Here is a 17,207-nt window from a genome sequence, read left to right as displayed (position 1 = left end):
AAAAAGGTCAAAGAGAGCTTTGTTTCAAATCTGTACAATTTTAGACATGCAATTAATAAGTATAAAACATTTCTTTTACACATACTGTTCTTAAGATGGATAAAATATGTGCTTTCCTTTCAGCTAGTCTGAGACACCCCCCCAAGCCATTTTGTAAATCAAATTTTAAGTTAAATAAATCCAAAGCTCTTAACTTTCTGGTCTAGCATAACATTAGATTGAAGAATACTTCATCCACAATTCTGCTAGGAATGCCTTTTGAATATTTTAAGTTTTAATAAAGCCATGGCAGAAGTATTCTCAAAACATGCCAGAAGAAGCAGTCAAAGAAAACAAAGGAAATGGTTCAGATTTGCTGCAGAAAGAATAAGCAATCTGTGAAACTGCATTGTTACAAAAGGCTGAACTTAAGCAACATGGGGGAGAAAAAACAAGCATCCTCAAACATTAATAACTGCAGTTGGTCTTAAGCCAAAAGACAAAATTTAGCCTCGAAGGAGAACATTTCTAACACAAAAGCATATTAACTTAAAGAAATCAGAGTGGGTTTTTTGCTGTCTAAACAATTCACTTAACCAAGTACAAATAACTATGTGTATTAAGCTTACACAAACAACTACACAAGGTATTTATTTTGGCGCCCAAGTGGCTTAATTTTCAAAAATACTACACCGGGAACACAAGTATTTTCTTTTTTAAAGCATAAAGACTAATATGGAAATTTATAAATATGAAATAATATCTACTATATCCCACAAATAAATATGGACATACAATTTTTTCTGTACTTGAAGCACTTTGTTCAGTTTAAAGCGGATAACAAAATGAACTATGCAGTCAATGCTTTTTTTCTTCTTACTTGGGTTGTTTCCTGGATGAGAACTTCTTCTGAGGTAGGCACCGGGTAAGGCTTCAGGGCAGCCTTTATTGTTGCAAAAATGAAATCTCTATGTTCCTTAATAACAGTATCCAGGTAGTCACCTTCTGGATGTGATCTGTAGTATACTGTAATCTCATCTGTAGGAACCAGATTTCGCTGTAGGATACACCAAATATACTATTGGTGACAGCAAGATGACTTTCACATGCACAAATTAAAAGAATACTTGTTAAGTCAAAGAAAAAAAATACATTTGAAAGGCATTTACCAGACATTTGTTAAAAGTTTTCACAAAAGATTTAGATTAAAACATTTCTTTTGTCAGAAGGGCAAGAAAGAGGCTTGAAACATGGTGAGTTTTTCTTCAAAAGGTAATGACCAAATAGCGTATCTCCTCAAAATGTCTCATTTTCAAATTACTTTACCAACTCATCCCTTTAGTGAGCTAAAAGTCTACCAAATTTATTAAAAAGCTTTCCTTGATGCACAAGAATTTTACTAGCATTTACACATTCTGTTAGCCTTAAATTAAATCCTCAGCTCTTTACTGAACAATTACTCAATCAGTGACATTTTCTTACCGCACAACAGTCTCCAAGACATTGTGATACTGTTTTGGAAACCATACCAGTCTGGATGACCAGACTTGTAAGTTCTCACACTAGTTCTGTCACATCTCACATAATAATGCATACTTCAGGAAAAAACAATTATTTGGCATGGTACGCTTATTAAAGCGTAATTAGAGGAAAATTCTGCTTCAGGAAGAAAATGGTTTCAATGAAAAAATAGAAGCAGCAAGAAAACTTTATTTCTAAAATCTGCTAAAAATAACAACTGCCCTAATGGCAGTAATAGTTACTGCGGATCAGGAACCTGTGTTCTTCATTCCATGTACACTTTTACAACAGGAGTGGGAATGAAAGAATGACAGAATGAATGCACGCTAGCATCATGTTAATTATTAGTCAAGACTAAGTATTTTGATATTCATTTCAGTGAGAATAATTATGGCCTTATGTCATTACAGAAGTAAATTTAAATCATCCAGTAACTTAGAGAGTTTTCTTTGCAAGGCCACATTCCTTCCTGGTTTTATTTTATACAGAAATAAATCTATATAGGTCTATTTTATATATATATTGTGTACGTTTACATATATTTTGGTACAAATTTATAATTTTTCACTCTTATACTGAAGATTCATGTAGTCTTAACTGTACAGATATCTTTCCCAAAAACACATCCCATGAAAATTTTCTCTACACATCATTTAGAGCTCTTGCAAGACATCTTCAGGCTTAAGTCTGAAAGAGATACAAATTCTAGTGCATTGCCACCAACTTAGTCAAGTAGGAAAGCCCTACATATATCATAGAACAACACTTTTCATGCTTGCAATGTGTATGTACATGAGAAAACAGGGGATTGTTTTGTTTCGTGGGGTTTTTCTAAAAAACTTGTAGGTTCTGAACCCTTTAGAATTCTTTGTACCAAGTTAAATCCTACTAAATGTCCTCTCCAGATGAAAGGAGAAGCCTTGTCATCACCTCCATGGTGACCATGCTTTCTTGGCACAAAATGGAGATAGTGCAGCTCTTTCTAGATTAATACTGCAAAGAAAAAAGTTGTTACATTGGTTCAGAGTGCTTTGGCATCAAGGTCAGACAGCATCATTTGTACATATGATGAGAACAATTTAGAGCAGAATCATTAACGTAGGTACTCAAATGGTGCCAGAAACACCTCCCCCAATTTGCTAAGACAGGAGTCTGTTTCTTTCAGCAGTCGAAGGCTCAGATGTTTCGGCTCTCACCAGCCCAACTGACGTAACACACCAGCAGAGAGACGGAACAGAAGGTAATTCTTGGCAGGAGGCAGACAGGCCTGAGTGCTGCTTAACTAGGACTGAACCACTGCTATGTGGCTGAAGACAGAAAACAAGAGGGGCTCAGTAAAACAAATTAATTATTTCGCTATGGAAGATGTATAGCAAGCTCATTGTTCAACTCAAGCTGCTTAATAATATGGGAATTCAAAATTAAAATGATGATGCGTAATTACTTTGTCCAATAAGAAAGCTATATACAAGGAGTCAAAGATACAGGGCTTCGGGTTTCATTAAAAAGGTCAGTTTTGGCTGCATGTTGCCCAAAGATTGCTTACAAGTAAATTAAAATGTCTTGTTCGAAACCATTGCTTTCTAACCTTTTTGCGAAGCTTCTGGATGCGATTAATCACTTCCCGGGCGACTCCTTCATCCACCATGGACTGGTCTGGGGTAACATCTAGCAGAACTAAAACCTAAGGTAAGGCATAGAAGACAGTTGAACAGGTGACAAACTTGAAGCAACCTAGTATTAACTTACTCAGAAGCTCAGGTACTCTTTTAGAGAGCTCCTCACTTACAAATTATCCCGTTGAAGAGAGTACTTGAACATCTCCAAAATTCAGAAGCTAGTTCAACAAATTCCAAGAGCCTATCTGAACAAACGAAGCCAGCCCAGCTTTCACCTCACCATTTCCGCATTACTTCTAGAGGAACTCTTCCCTTAATCAAAAAAGAAGAAGAAATAACCAATGAAATACCTGAGCATCAGAATGTGCCTCAAACTGGGCAGATCCTCCTGCAACTTGATCAAAGGTATACATAAGACGAAGATCTTCCCCATGGAGTTCATGTCCTTCTACAACAATGGTGCCTGCAGAATTGGCAGATGAAGAGCATCTCTTACAATCAGAGTCAAAAAAGTATTTTTTAAATTCAAAAGGCTTTTAAAAAGTATCAGACTTCAAATACATGAAATGTAGTATATCTGCAATACAGTTAAAACTATCCCACATTCAGAATTTTCTTACAAGCACTTCTAAAAGCAGCAGAACTTGCTCAAGTGTGGACGCCTCAGCAACTGTTTCTGTACCATTTGTATGAAACAGAATAAAACTTAAAAATAACCTATATACTCAACTAAAACAAAATTTACATTTAAGCAGTTAACTAAACAGATATAGTTGGAAGATTCACACCCACTTGTAAATCTGGAATTGAAGAAATGCTTTTAAGAATAAAAAACAATTGCGCACATAGTCAGTTCAAATCCGATTCAGTCTTACAGAACAGCTTTACTTGCTACTTCATTTTGGCCTTACAATAGCACTTAAGCAGGAAAACAGGGTAAGATTAGTATACGTGGCCACTTCTAAGCTACTGTCAGCAAAATAATAAAAGCTTTTCTCCTATTCTCATTAACATAATATTTAATAGGGATAAACAACAGGTAAGTAGGCCTTAAGTTTCCCTAAGCCCACAGAAGAATACTTCTGCAGCTGTTCCTGCAAATACTTGATTAATATACACAAATCAGGTGTAATTGCTTGATTTTTCTCTGATGAGCCACAGGATTTTGGATCGTTCTTTGGTCAACATTGCCATCGTTTTGTGGTTTGTACCATTACAGACCTGTCTCCTGAAATTCCTCCAGCTGCTCACTCTTCAGCTCTTTGATTGCAGCCATGACAAGCTTAAAGGCACCTTTCAAACGCTTCCCAAGCACCATGTGATCCGGTTCTGCTCTCAGCCGGACTCCGTATTTATCTTTATTAGTAGATAGTGTCACTTGACGTACATTAAGTTCCTATATAAAAACACCAAGAGAAAAAAAGAAGCAGCTGAAGAACAGCCGTCTCTGACAGCTATGGAAAGGGTACAAAACCATGGGCCACAGTACTAGGGAAGCCGTAAGTCTCAAGTTGCAAATTTTTTCTATGGTTATCTCTATGAACTAAGTAATTCGCCAACACTGCAAGAGCAAACAAACCCAACCAATACTGAAACTGTGCTTCAGCAGAAGATCCTATCCTCCTCTTCAGTCCGGTAGACATTTTTCTATTATTAATAGACTTCAATCAGCTCTCAACTCAAATCAGATCCCTATTCAACAGCCTTCTTTATTTTACTGTTATGACTGCCTGAAGAGATAAAACACCTTTGTGTGCAACAGCATTATAAAATGGCCTGACAAAATTCAGGAAGAAAAATTTTGCTGAAATAGTCCTTTCAGCTTGCCTTTAGTCAGAAAACTATAACTAACAATTTTGGTTTTAGGTTGTAAAAACGCTACTGAGTCATTTTGTCTTTCCTTATCTGTTTATTCTAGGTCCTTACCATACAGACAACCACCTTGCTAAGGAAGACTTCTGTCTGTGCTCTGTAGCACAGGATCAGTGTGCCAGAGCAGCCAAAAAAGCTTATAAAACTTCCAGGAACCTCAGATGGGGCCCAGACCAAGGATGTTATGTTGCCACTACAGAAACTTGTGTGTGCCTGTGTTTTATGAGTAATGCGAGCAGTTTTTGTGCCTGTATCTGAAGGGGAATATAGTGCTGCTGTGGCAAGTTTTACGGAACAACTGATTACGAGGACAGTGTTGCTACCACATGAGGAAACACCAAGGCCACAACTCTTTGGAGAAAAGAAAGCTGCAGTGGGATATGATTGAGGTTTAAAACATTATGAAAGAGGTGGGTAAGCAATGTAAAACTGTTTTTCACCAAATCCCCAAACCACCCCTCAAGGGGTCATGCAGAGATCAGTTTAAGAGAGCTATACAAGTAGTTAACCCTTGGAACTTGATGCCACAAGAGAAGGTAAGCAGGAGTGAACCACCAAGTTCAAAAAGGAATTAAGGTCATAACAGCAAGCACATGAAAAAATGCTAAAGCAATCAGGCAGGCATGTGCCCTTGAGTATCTTTATACAATAACTGCAGACAACGACTACAAGATTCTACTGCAAGAAGTGGCCAGATGCTCATGCTTTCTCTAAATGGACTCTACCATTGCAGGAGACAGCATGATGTGCTAGATAAGCCACGAGTCTAAACCACTAACTCATTTCTTACATTAATTACAAATATTTTCCTCATCAAATAAGCACATTAAAAATCACCATTAAAATACCCCCACAAACCTTATAACACACCCTGATCATCATACAATGCCAAATTTGAAAGCGTACAACCTCCCAGCTCTACACATAATTCTGTCCAATGAACAAATGCATTATGTTATTAATAACACCAAGAAAAAGTGTCTTGGTATACCTCCTGTAAATAAGAGCACTGTATATCCCAGTGTTATTGTGTGTCTTCAAGAGATTCTAGTTTTTCTCCACTTTGTAAAGCCAAGTAAGGAGCACACACAAGGCAGGACTTGATACCTAAATTTTCAGTTTTGCACAGTCTCACTCTCTATTCTTGGTGCAACATACCAGGGATGGATCTTAGAAAGTTTTAATTGCCAACATGCAACTCTTCTACAGGTAGAAACATGCACATTTCACTGTAATTTGGCAGGTTTTGTCTGTCAGGCTGCCCAATTCTTGAAGCATTTTGTACTTACATCTCCACTAGAAGGTTGTTAAGAGTTCACTTCAACATGATATAGAATCAAGTGCATTTGGCAAGCAAGCTGCCCCAAGTCCTTTAGGAAGCAGAAGTAAATGACAGCATCAGCATGACAGGACTAGCAAGTAACCAAACATTTAGATTGAGAAGTAATGCTTAAATACAGCCTCTGAGCTGCAGTGTAATTCCCTAGGAAGTCCTACTGACATAAGGAGCCAAGAAAACAACTGAATCTAATTTAATAATGGTTTAGGAAATCTAATGAAAATCATGTACTTCAGAAATTGTTTTAATGGGGTGCTGTTGGAAATGAACCCACAAGCAGTAAATGATGACCTCATGGGGAAAAAGAAATAATAATCCAAAAAACAGCAACAACTCAAAGATGACTTTGGGCCTCATTAGGTAAATTACATACAAGCCAACTCTATCAGGACAAGTTCTCTATACTAATTAGATTAGGGAACTATTCCTCTGTATACATTATAAATTAGAAAACCAGAATGACTCTTCCAAAAAAAAAAAAAAAAAAAACACAAGGCAAGTCTGTCTGTATCTTAGGTCTGTTTAAATCTGCCTCAATATAGTGCTCTGACATAAAATAGTTCTTAATTTTATCTTCTCAATAAATCAAAATTAGCTCCCTAATACATCTTTCATGTGTCTCACACACAAACTGAGGCAACCAGCCTTTTCCATCACCAGGTGGAAGGCTATGTATTCAGACATTCCTAAGTTCAAGGGCCTTTCGTTGGTGCCATGTGCCAGGCACGATCAGATCAACTGACAAACCAACTATGCCCAAGTCTCAGAACACAGAAAGAGAAATAAATGCCAGTGCTGTGCTTCAGCACAGCTGGGCCAGTCTCTCCATGCAAACATCCTAAAAAGGAAAATAAATATTGATTATGTAATACTGTAAGAAACAAAATACTGAAGGACCACACACTGCCACAATTCACGTGTCAGTTAATGCAGCCCATTCATGGACTCAGTCCACGACATTCTCTAACACCATTAACATTATGAAATACTGGTACTTGGATTTGATGAATAAGTCAACTTTCTGTGTTTTATTATAGCGTTACACAGGGGTGGGGATGAGGGGTATACAAAGGTTGGATGCAAACAAGATTCTGATTGTGCGTAGAGTAAAATTTACACAGATAAAATCTTTCACCGCAAGTAAGTAAGAAGAGAACTCCTGAACTAGGCTTGTAAAAGGCCTCAAATACTGATGAATAAAGGCCACCTGAATTTATTTCATTTTGTGAGCAAGGCCAGTTTTGCATGACAACTCTATACTCTGGACACTTCTTATATTAAAATCCATTTATTTAAATGATTTGCTATGTTTGATGATGAGAGAGTGAGAGCCTAAGACTGTAGATCAAAGACTACACATACTTCTGAAAATGTGGTAAATTCTCAAATATTTGACAAGTGAATTTTTCAAATCCTTTTGTCAGCAACTACGTGAAATTAAACAGTGTAATTTTTCTTACAGATTACCTTTGGCACCTGAAAGTTTACTAGAAACATACTTCTGGCAATAAATAAAGGTTCTAAAGCTCTGAACGTGGAGGAGGTTGATGAATGAAGCTGCAAATACAGCCCAAGTAATACTACCCGGTCTGCCTGTATTCCTTGACCTCTTCAGCTCTGAACCATCCTAATAAACTAGATCAACTGCTGCAATACAATGCAACACATACTAAGCTTCAGCATCAGCTTGTTGAATTTTAAGATACGTAATAAAAACAGGACAATAGGCAGTATTGTGTATTTGTGCTTCCATAAAGGTATGAGTTTGTTATTGTCCCTGTAAGACATACCTGGACTTTGTTTCAGTAGCAAATCTAAATTAAAACATACTTTTGTACAATCCAATTATGTAATAATGTATCAAATTGTTAGGTTCCTTTGTTACCTTTTACTAGCTGTATATGTTGACAGCAAATTTTGTCAGTTATCTTTTCGGAAGTAATTTGAGTAAGCAAACCTCATCTCCATTAAAATTGGATTCTGTAAAATCCACAGATCCAGTTTTCAGACCAAAGAAAATGTGATAAGACACTAACTTAAATTTCACAAAATTCTGCTATTGAAAAGATCCAGGTGTTGAAATGATTAATAACAATTCTGAAGTGAAGCATCATAACTGCCAAGTGTAAGAGAAATAATCAACAAGCTAACATGACAGAAAAGCCTTACAATCCCACTTGCAAATCAATTAATATTTTTAAATTAAAAATTCCTTTAGTGCACAATAGTAACTAAAAGCAAGAAGCACACAACACAGACCCAGAAGTCTTGTGCATTGAGCCACAACTCCCTTAGCCTGTGCTCTTAAGCCCCCAGCAGAATTTTTAGAAGCCTTCTTTAGACGTATATTTAGTCTTGGGGAAAGATGATATTGCTGGAGTAATAAATAATTAGAAGTTTTGGAGGTCCTTTGCTGATTTGGTTACCTCGAATTCTTTTACTGATATGGTTGCTCTCACCAAGACAAGCGAGGTGAGATGATCTTGCTTGGGTAGATGCAGATTTTTTTTCTCTTTGTCAAGGCAAAGCAGCTGATCTTGACAACGACAACTTGAACTAAAAAAGTTCTGACACATCAACTAGATCTTCTGTTACAGAACCCTCTGAAAATACCTTAGTGGAAGGAAGAAAGAATCCTCAACCTACCAAGGATAGGCGTATGATATGGGCCATGACTTCTGGACAGAAAGGAAAAAAAAAAAAAAAAAAAAAAATATCCTTAGGTACTGCACTACCAGTGGTTATTATGATAGAAAAAGAACTTGTATCTCACTTATCTCTGCAGACCTCTTTCACTGGGTTTAGAGAGTGCAAAATGTTACAAACACTTATGGAAGAAAAAAAAAAAATCTAAAAAATGGAAAGCATCATAATCCTATGCTTCATATACTACCAGAATGCCTTAGTACAGCCATTGGAACAGGGTGTCATGAACATATATAGACCAATCTGGAAAGCGACAGATTCTGACAAATGAAAGATGACAAAAAGGTCAGAGGGCAATCATTAGTAGAAATACATTTCATGTAATAATCCAGAAACAATTTAACAGAAACAAACTAATGGCGGATTGCTGAACCCACCAGTCATATAATATATCAGCTCTTAAGAAGTATAGAGGTCCTAAGATGATACAACATGGAATTTCCTGATGACAGAAATGAGACACTAGTTTCACCAAAGCTTCAGTGCTGTAGGTGAAGCTGAAGGAAAAGAACCACTCTGAACTATGGAGATTCCTTACATTTCCCACCCGATTATTGCACTTGGACACATAGAAGCCATATGCTAATATGACGGCAGCTGGGAAGTACTCTGGAGGTAAAATTGAACAAATAATTAAGTTGTAACAGTATTCTGGTTTTAGTATATATGCTACCAGCACTTAAAATACAAGAAGAGAGCAGTCTTCAGAGGATAATGAAAAGTCTAGTCTGTGGCTCACCTTTCTAGATGTGAAGTTATCACAGGAGAGAAGGGAAGGAAGTGTCTCATAAGCTGTTCAGACATACAACTACGCAGCTGTTCAATTTTCCTTTTCTTCTAATTTTTGCTCATTTAAACAGAGATTGTTGCAAACAAGTAGATTTGTGAGGGCAAGACACAAGAAGGCTAAGCTTGCAGTTCACATGCATTCAGAAACTATACTAAGACTTCTGTATGAAATCTCTTGTAGCAGTTAAGGAAATCGATATTTGGGGGGGCTCTTAGTTTTTGTATTCCACTGCGCTTAACTTCTCTAGCAAGAACTTTGCATTGAGGCTAGTATTCCTTCCTCAGAAACATTTTTATCAAAGCTTTGAACGGGGAAGAGCGTCTGAACCTAGGTACTTTTGTTTTGCAAGACCACTCCTTCAGTTCTCATCTGAGAGAAAAGCTGGCATCTCTTCTGTCTTGTTGAATTAAGAGCCACATGCAAATACAACAAGATTGCATAAGGGAAGAATTCAAGTGAAAATCCAGACAGATTAATACACAGAAATTACTGTCATGAAGTAATCCTCAATTTATATTCAAGTCTAATGCATGCATTCTGCCCAGTGTCAACACCAAATCAATTCCTTTAGAATTCTGCTTTCTTAGCAAAGAGCTGCTCTTCAAAATGCAATTCTTTCCTCCCCAAAACACATACAAAGATGAAATCACAGTTTATCTCCCCAAGGAACACAATGAAACATCTGGGTGAAAAGTGATCATCTATCCCAATGAAAAACTACTGCAGCAAGAGGAAATTAAGACTGCTCAGAAAGCACAGCATTGCCTAACCCATCCTCCTTCTTCCCTCAGCGCCTGCCAGAGTTGTTCTGAAAGGCCTCCAGCTTTACAGTGGAGATAATATTACCTCTAACCCCCTGTTCAGCGAAGCAATTATAAAGCCCCTAGGCTGTTAACGCTGTGAAACTACACATCCCTCATGGTATCAAGTGCACGATCATGACAGATTTAAGTAGTAAGAACCACTGTTTTGCGAGATGTTTTAAAGGGCCCAACACCTAGGAAAAAAGTTCAAAGGCATACTGGTATAGTTTTCTCTTTGAATAAAAAGACCATGGCTCATCAAAATTCATCACTGTAGCCGAAACACTCTTCCTTCTCACTATTCCCTCTTACTGCTTGATTTCTCTTATACATCATATATGTGAAAAAAGATGCCCGGAAAGCTGATTTGTAATGACATTTAATTGAACATAAAGACTAAAAAAAGCCCACTGTACAAACAGTCTTTTAAGCAATCAAAAAGTAATAGCTTTTGTGCCTTCACTACAACTTCTGAAATGCAGTACTGAACTTTAAAAGATTTATTTATAGTGTAAACGTATAAATACATGAAGTTTGTTTATAAATAAACTACTCTTTCATTTCACTTCTTAAAATACTATGGAGTTTTACATGACTGACTGAAAAGAGAAAAGTGCAGCCAATTCCAGGAAGTTAAGTTCAAAAAAACAAGAAGCGTTACTTTTCTTTTGAATTAATGGGGCTTTTATCCAAATATTTAGAAGTAGGACAAGATGCATTTCTCTAATGGACATATATTAAAAGAGTATTGCAGTGGCTTACAGGAGCAGATGAGTGTAAGAAATTGTATAGACTAACATCTTTCTCACTCGACATTCTATTTCCTAAACAATATCCTGCAAAAATCTTGACTGGTCCCCTATTCTCCTTCACACGGAACTCCTTCTCTTCATCAACCCTTTCACTTACTGTCAAACTGGTTTTAATGACCTTTAACTGAAGGAAATCACAAATTCTGTAACCCATGTCTTTGACAATATGTAGTTGATTGTTGTCTTACTTTCACTCAGAAAATGTTTTTTCCTTTCAAGGATCAAGAAAAAGAAGATTTCTAATAGCCTCTTAGTCCCATGAGGTCAGTTTGAACAATTAAGTATTTCTCAGTACTACAACTGACTAAGGATCATCACCCATTTACCTTCATTTCCGTACACAGTAGCCACTGATATTCCCCTTCTTACAATTACAGTTCTCTTTTAAATTAATTTTACCTAGGGAGTTATTAATATCATCAACAAAGAAGATGAGGGTTTTGTTTGTTTAGGTAACTGACGTACACAATCCAGTTAGGCATCATATTATGATGTTCTTACCTCCAGTACATACTTCTCCAAAGATCTGATGTTTTCCAGAGCCTCTGGATCCTGATGGATAACAACTACTTCTTTCAAAGGATACTGGGGAGAAGTAAGGAGAAAAAAAGAAATAAATCAAACCAAGAAACAAAAAAAAAAAAACAACAAACTTTTGTCCTTCCAACCGAAAATAACTAATAATTTCTGAAGTTATCATTTGAAGTATTTTACTGTTGAACTCTGTTACCTATTCTAAACTTAATTATTCAATTTTCCCAAGTTTATCTCAAAGTTCCAAAGCTATTGCACATTCCCCAGGTACTGATAAGAGATGTTAAGAGTTCTAACCTTTACTGGAATGGTTTTTCTGTCTCTGATTACTCGTCCAAGCTCAATAACAGACTGCAAACAAGAAACGGCACTTTCAATTTTTTTGTTGATGAGATCCTCCCTAGATTAAAAAGGAAACATTATATTGCTTCATCTTCATTGTATCTGAGCAGACTAAAAACATTTTACCCCTTCTCTGAAATTTCCTACATGAGACTCAATTATGACCTGTTTGGGGCAATTTGTAAAAAGAACAAACAGGTTTTTCTTCTTTCTTTGTGGAGAAGAAAATATGGAAATAACTTGCTGAAAACAAAACACAGAGCTATTTTTAAATCATCTTTTGTTAACACCTCTTACAAGATGGACATGATGGATTGAGTCATATGACCTATTCTATTAATACCCAATAAAAAAGAAGACTTACATTAATAATATCATAAGAAGATGCAAAAAGATATTATAAATAGGATACTTATAATGACAATTAAATACCTAGAATGCAACCAACTCACTGGATCTCAATTTATAATCTTCTCCAGGGATTCTAGATATTTCAACTTGATGTTTTAGACAGTCTTGTCATCTTTCCTGGCTTCATTATTTTTCCTGGCTTCATCATTTTAACACCCTTCCATTTTGAGGCGAGGCAGAGTTGGGGCTTTTTTTTTTTTTGCCTCCTGGGGCTGGAGGCAGCAGTGTTGGGTTGTTTGGGTTTTTTGAGTTAGCTGACATTCACATCTTGTTTCAAATGTACTCGCAGCCAACAGTTCTGAAAATGTTGTTTTCTTGATTTCTTGAGTAGCTGCATAAATTAAGCATCTCCTTTCAACCCGCACAAGTGTCATATCAAGACCAGAGATACTGGTTCAAAAGACAGTTGTGAATAAAATGAACAGTTGCTTGCTGTAATGTAAGTAGCAAAAGTACTAGAATGAAAACCATGTATCCAATAAGGATTGTCCAGAAAAACAGAACTGGTGAATAACTGAGATATCCCCATCTTCTGCACTAGGGCTTTGATCAAGATGTTACTACCCATCTTGAAGCTTTTGTTCCTCCAAAAGCCAGTCTCCAGGATGATCCTCCAAAAACTTGGAAACAGGTAAATTCTGAGATAGAAAATTTTGCTCCCAGGAAGGTTCATATATTATAATGTGACAGTGTTTCAATATTATTTGCCATTACTTAACATAGCAGAGACACAAAATGAGAATAGCCTTCACAGATTGTCTACACATGCACAAAATTTAATGCAACCAACCTGTTCAGCCACTAAGCAACCAAGTAATACCTCAGTGTTGTTTGTAACACAGGTATTGAGTCAAATTCAGCTGTAAAAGTGGCTAAGTTCCTTAGCTTTATCTGTACATACCCATCATACTGTTGAAGTAGTATTTCCTGTAATTGCATCAAAAACCGTCTCTTATTAACTGACAATATTGTCCTTATGCAGTCATCAGAAAAGTATTCAAAGAAAAATGCAATGATGTGCTTAGCAACTTAAGGTGAAACTCTAAAAACTTGAACAATAATTTAGTCCTGAAAACATGTCTTTTTATCTGACAAAGAGAACAACTGATATATAGGGGATCCAGTAAATTACATGAACTAATAGCAGATAAAAATGCAGACAGAATACAAGAAAAAGAGGAAAGACATGCAAGCCACTCAGATACATCATGTTTGCATGATGCAGCAGCAAGTCAGCTAGCTCTAACGGGAACATAAAGCAACTCAGCCACTTCTAAACACTCATGCTAAACCCATGCCTCAACTGAGTTCCCCCAAAGAGCTTGCTATCCTTCCACTACTCCACTCTATCAGAGCTCAAAACTATTTCCAATAGCTCACTGATGAGTTCTGCATTCTTTGATTACATATTCTTTACAGCACTTTCCCAGGGAACAGAAAATCAGCACCATCATTATGTCAATCTCAAGATCCCTGTTGCAATAACTCTCACTATCAAAGTTACCAGAAAGAACCTACACCTACCTCAAAGGATATAGTATCCACAAAAGAAACACCATTACTAGAAGGGTTACATTTTTAAACTGGCATGCAAAGTATCAAGGTCAACTCCCTTGTTCTGGAGGGTTTTCAAACTGACCTGTAATACAAAAGGAAAGTTTGCTTCTCTTCCATTCAGTGACTAACAGCAGACTGCAATGCAGGCACTAACTTAATCCAGCAACGTAGCACCAAGGCGCTAATGAGCAACTGCTTACTGTAATACTACTGTGTCCCTTGGCCAGATTAAAAAAAAACAAAACAAAACAACACAAACAACTTCAGTTGTCAAGTTCTACCTGGGTTCAGCTGATACTCTGGATAACCCGGAGCATACGTACAGTACAACCAACACGGACCCAAACCTTTCCGAGACACACTGGCACTAATAAAAAAAACCCCACCCATCAGCATCCACAGAAATGATCTGCCTGGAAAACTCTATCTCATATGATGTATCCTCTTACAAGGAAGTGGCAGTCTCTAGACAATAGTCTAAATTCTTGACCTGAGGCCAAAAGAACTCACTCTGCTGGCTCTGTATGTAGTCCACAAAAAACAATAATTCCAATCCACATGGGATCTGGCATCCACATTCATTAAGAAAGGCCTAGAGATGGAGGGATGCAGATGTTCTTGCAAATGTAAAGGCCACAATAAAGTTCTATAATCATTTTGGGCCTTTCATAGGTAGGCATTATAGCTTCTACTCAGCACACATTTTGAAGAGAAAAAAGGATGTTCCTTGCCCACCGTAAGAAGAAAACATTAGGAGTTGGGAACATTCATTCCTCCTAATTGTTTTCCTTCCTATCCACAATCTTTTAACCTAGCAGAAGTCTACTGCCTAAATCTGGAGGGAAAAGAAAATTCCCAGCTAATGTGGAAAGTGGGGCGTGAAGTATACTGCTAGTGAAATGTTCTCCTACAGCAGAGAGATTAACGCTAATCAGAGTTTAATCAAAACTTCAACATTTTTTGCTTATATAAAAGAATGTGTTAACTATCATCCTAAAATTCTTCCTGAGGCAAAGGAATATTCACATTATTAAAGCAGCTTGATTTCTTGTTATGCAAATCAGTTTTAAACACAAGTAAGTGAAGGAGCACTGTTCTGTAAAAAGCAAAAAACCCAACCAAACAGAAACACAACAAACCAACCAAACCAAAACTCCATTTTGCCACATAATAGCTGTCTCTTACCTCACTTGGGGAAGCATGAGGTAGTGGATGCTTTCAGTATTTTTTTCCTGAACCGAGGCTGGATCAATAAGTGTCTTCAGATTCTGGTACATCAGCTCAGTGATAAATGGAGTATATGGTGCCTGTAATGTTGCATTCAATCATCATCTTTTGTTTATTGTTTGTACATTATGAATCAGTAATACTTATGAATTGTGTAAGGACAGTTCAGCAAAAACAATGCTTACACAGTGCCTTCAATGCAGAACTAGGATGTTATTCAAAATGCAGACTGAAATAAATGATGAAATTGCTACTACTTATTCACCTCCTTCCTGATATTGTCATGTTACTTTTGGGCATCAGATAACAAATCATAACGTCTATTTATCAGTCAGGTAGTATTTGCCTTCTTTACAGTGCCTTGGAGCAGATAAGCAAATAAAAAGGAGAGGTGGAAAAGGAACCGTGCTACACCAATCAATAGCAATATGTTTTTTCTCCCTACATGTTCAGCCTGTGTACCCCTAGTTTCTATGGCCAACTAAGACATGAAGATGCATGCTTCTAGATTAACTACATTAAAGATGTCAAATAGTTATAGTGGGCTACAATTCCCTTACCATAAGCCTGCACATGGAGAACAAAACACTGAACAAGGTTTCCAAGGCCATAATGCAGTCTTCAGTCCCACTCTCACCCTGTTTGAAGAATTCACCAAGAAAAAAAAACAGCAGCAGCAATTTTAGGATCAGTAAGTGCACTTCAATAAACTTCAATAATTTTCTATGTTAATGCAATAAACTGGTTTTCCAAACTGTACTCATTTTGCGCAATCCCATCCAGCAAGCGAAACAATTACTGGACATTTTGTTTGTTTGTTTTTTCTCATAAAGCAAAATAATGTTAACTTCTCATTCCCACTATCAGGTACAAACTAATGTAAAACACAGCATAAAGATTTTGTGTAACACCATGAAGCTGCTATGCATTAACATAGACTACTAGAATTCTGTTTACAGTACAAGTGTGCAGAAGCAGATACCTACCTTTAGTCTTCTGCGATTCATTCTAACATACCAGTTGGTCAAAATGTCAACAAACTTCACTAGTCGAGGGACTACAGTGTACAGCCTGTAAGCTACAAGGGAAAATGTTTACTATAGTTAATATTTGTCCTCTGCATCAAGCTCCTCAAAAAAAAAAAAACAAAACAACACAAATTATCATTTGTAGATCTCGTGTTAAACATAAAACTTGAACAGAAGCATGTATGTTAAGATCAAAAACATGATTAGACATACTAGTATGTTAAAACTATATTTTGAAATTGCACCAGCCATCAATTGTCATGCTTCAAGACAAGCACATCTATCACCAAATTGTTTCCCTAATCCTACACAGTCAGTCATTATGGAAGCCTTATGCTTTTATCTGACTCATAAAGAGGACAGTGGATAAGAGACTATTAATCGCAAAGGATTTGGCAAATCCTAGATTTGCACATGCTGTAAATACAGCCAAGTCACTAGAAGTTTAACAGCAATTATTGTAGAATCATACAATAAAATTTTATTAATTACTGCCAACATTTTCTTTTTTGTTCACCAGATTTAAAATGAGACACCTACTTGAATCAATTCTCCCTGAATTAGTTGCATTTTTTTATTATTTTTCTAAGTAACACAGTAGGCTAAAAGAATGTAAAGTAACAGCAAACCTGACAAGGCAAGAAGATAAACATAGCTGTATTTAAGT

At 36.7% G+C, this 17,207-nt stretch overlaps 1 protein-coding gene across 3 annotated transcripts in view; it reads right to left on the bottom strand.

Moving 5' to 3' along the window:
- IARS1 (isoleucyl-tRNA synthetase 1) overlaps positions 1-17,207 on the bottom strand; it is a 107,915-nt gene that overhangs the window by 15,687 nt on the left and 75,021 nt on the right. For all 3 annotated transcript variants that reach the window (XM_042807004.1, XM_042807003.1, XM_032995821.2), the window contains 9 exons: positions 16,499-16,590; positions 16,073-16,150; positions 15,471-15,592; positions 12,273-12,375; positions 11,943-12,026; positions 4,341-4,515; positions 3,470-3,582; positions 3,089-3,184; positions 860-1,036 (listed from right to left, as the gene is read on the bottom strand). In XM_042807004.1, coding sequence (XP_042662938.1) covers positions 860-1,036; positions 3,089-3,184; positions 3,470-3,582; positions 4,341-4,515; positions 11,943-12,026; positions 12,273-12,375; positions 15,471-15,592; positions 16,073-16,150; positions 16,499-16,590 — 1,040 coding nt within the window. The remainder of the gene's footprint in view (positions 1-859; positions 1,037-3,088; positions 3,185-3,469; positions 3,583-4,340; positions 4,516-11,942; positions 12,027-12,272; positions 12,376-15,470; positions 15,593-16,072; positions 16,151-16,498; positions 16,591-17,207) is intronic.

Source organism: Tyto alba, unplaced genomic scaffold (genome assembly GCF_018691265.1).
Source record: "Tyto alba isolate M040663 unplaced genomic scaffold, T.alba_DEE_v4.0 Super-Scaffold_49, whole genome shotgun sequence".
In the NCBI taxonomy this organism is placed as follows: Eukaryota; Metazoa; Chordata; class Aves; order Strigiformes; family Tytonidae; genus Tyto; species Tyto alba.
This window is presented reverse-complemented; position numbering and strand designations above follow the sequence as displayed.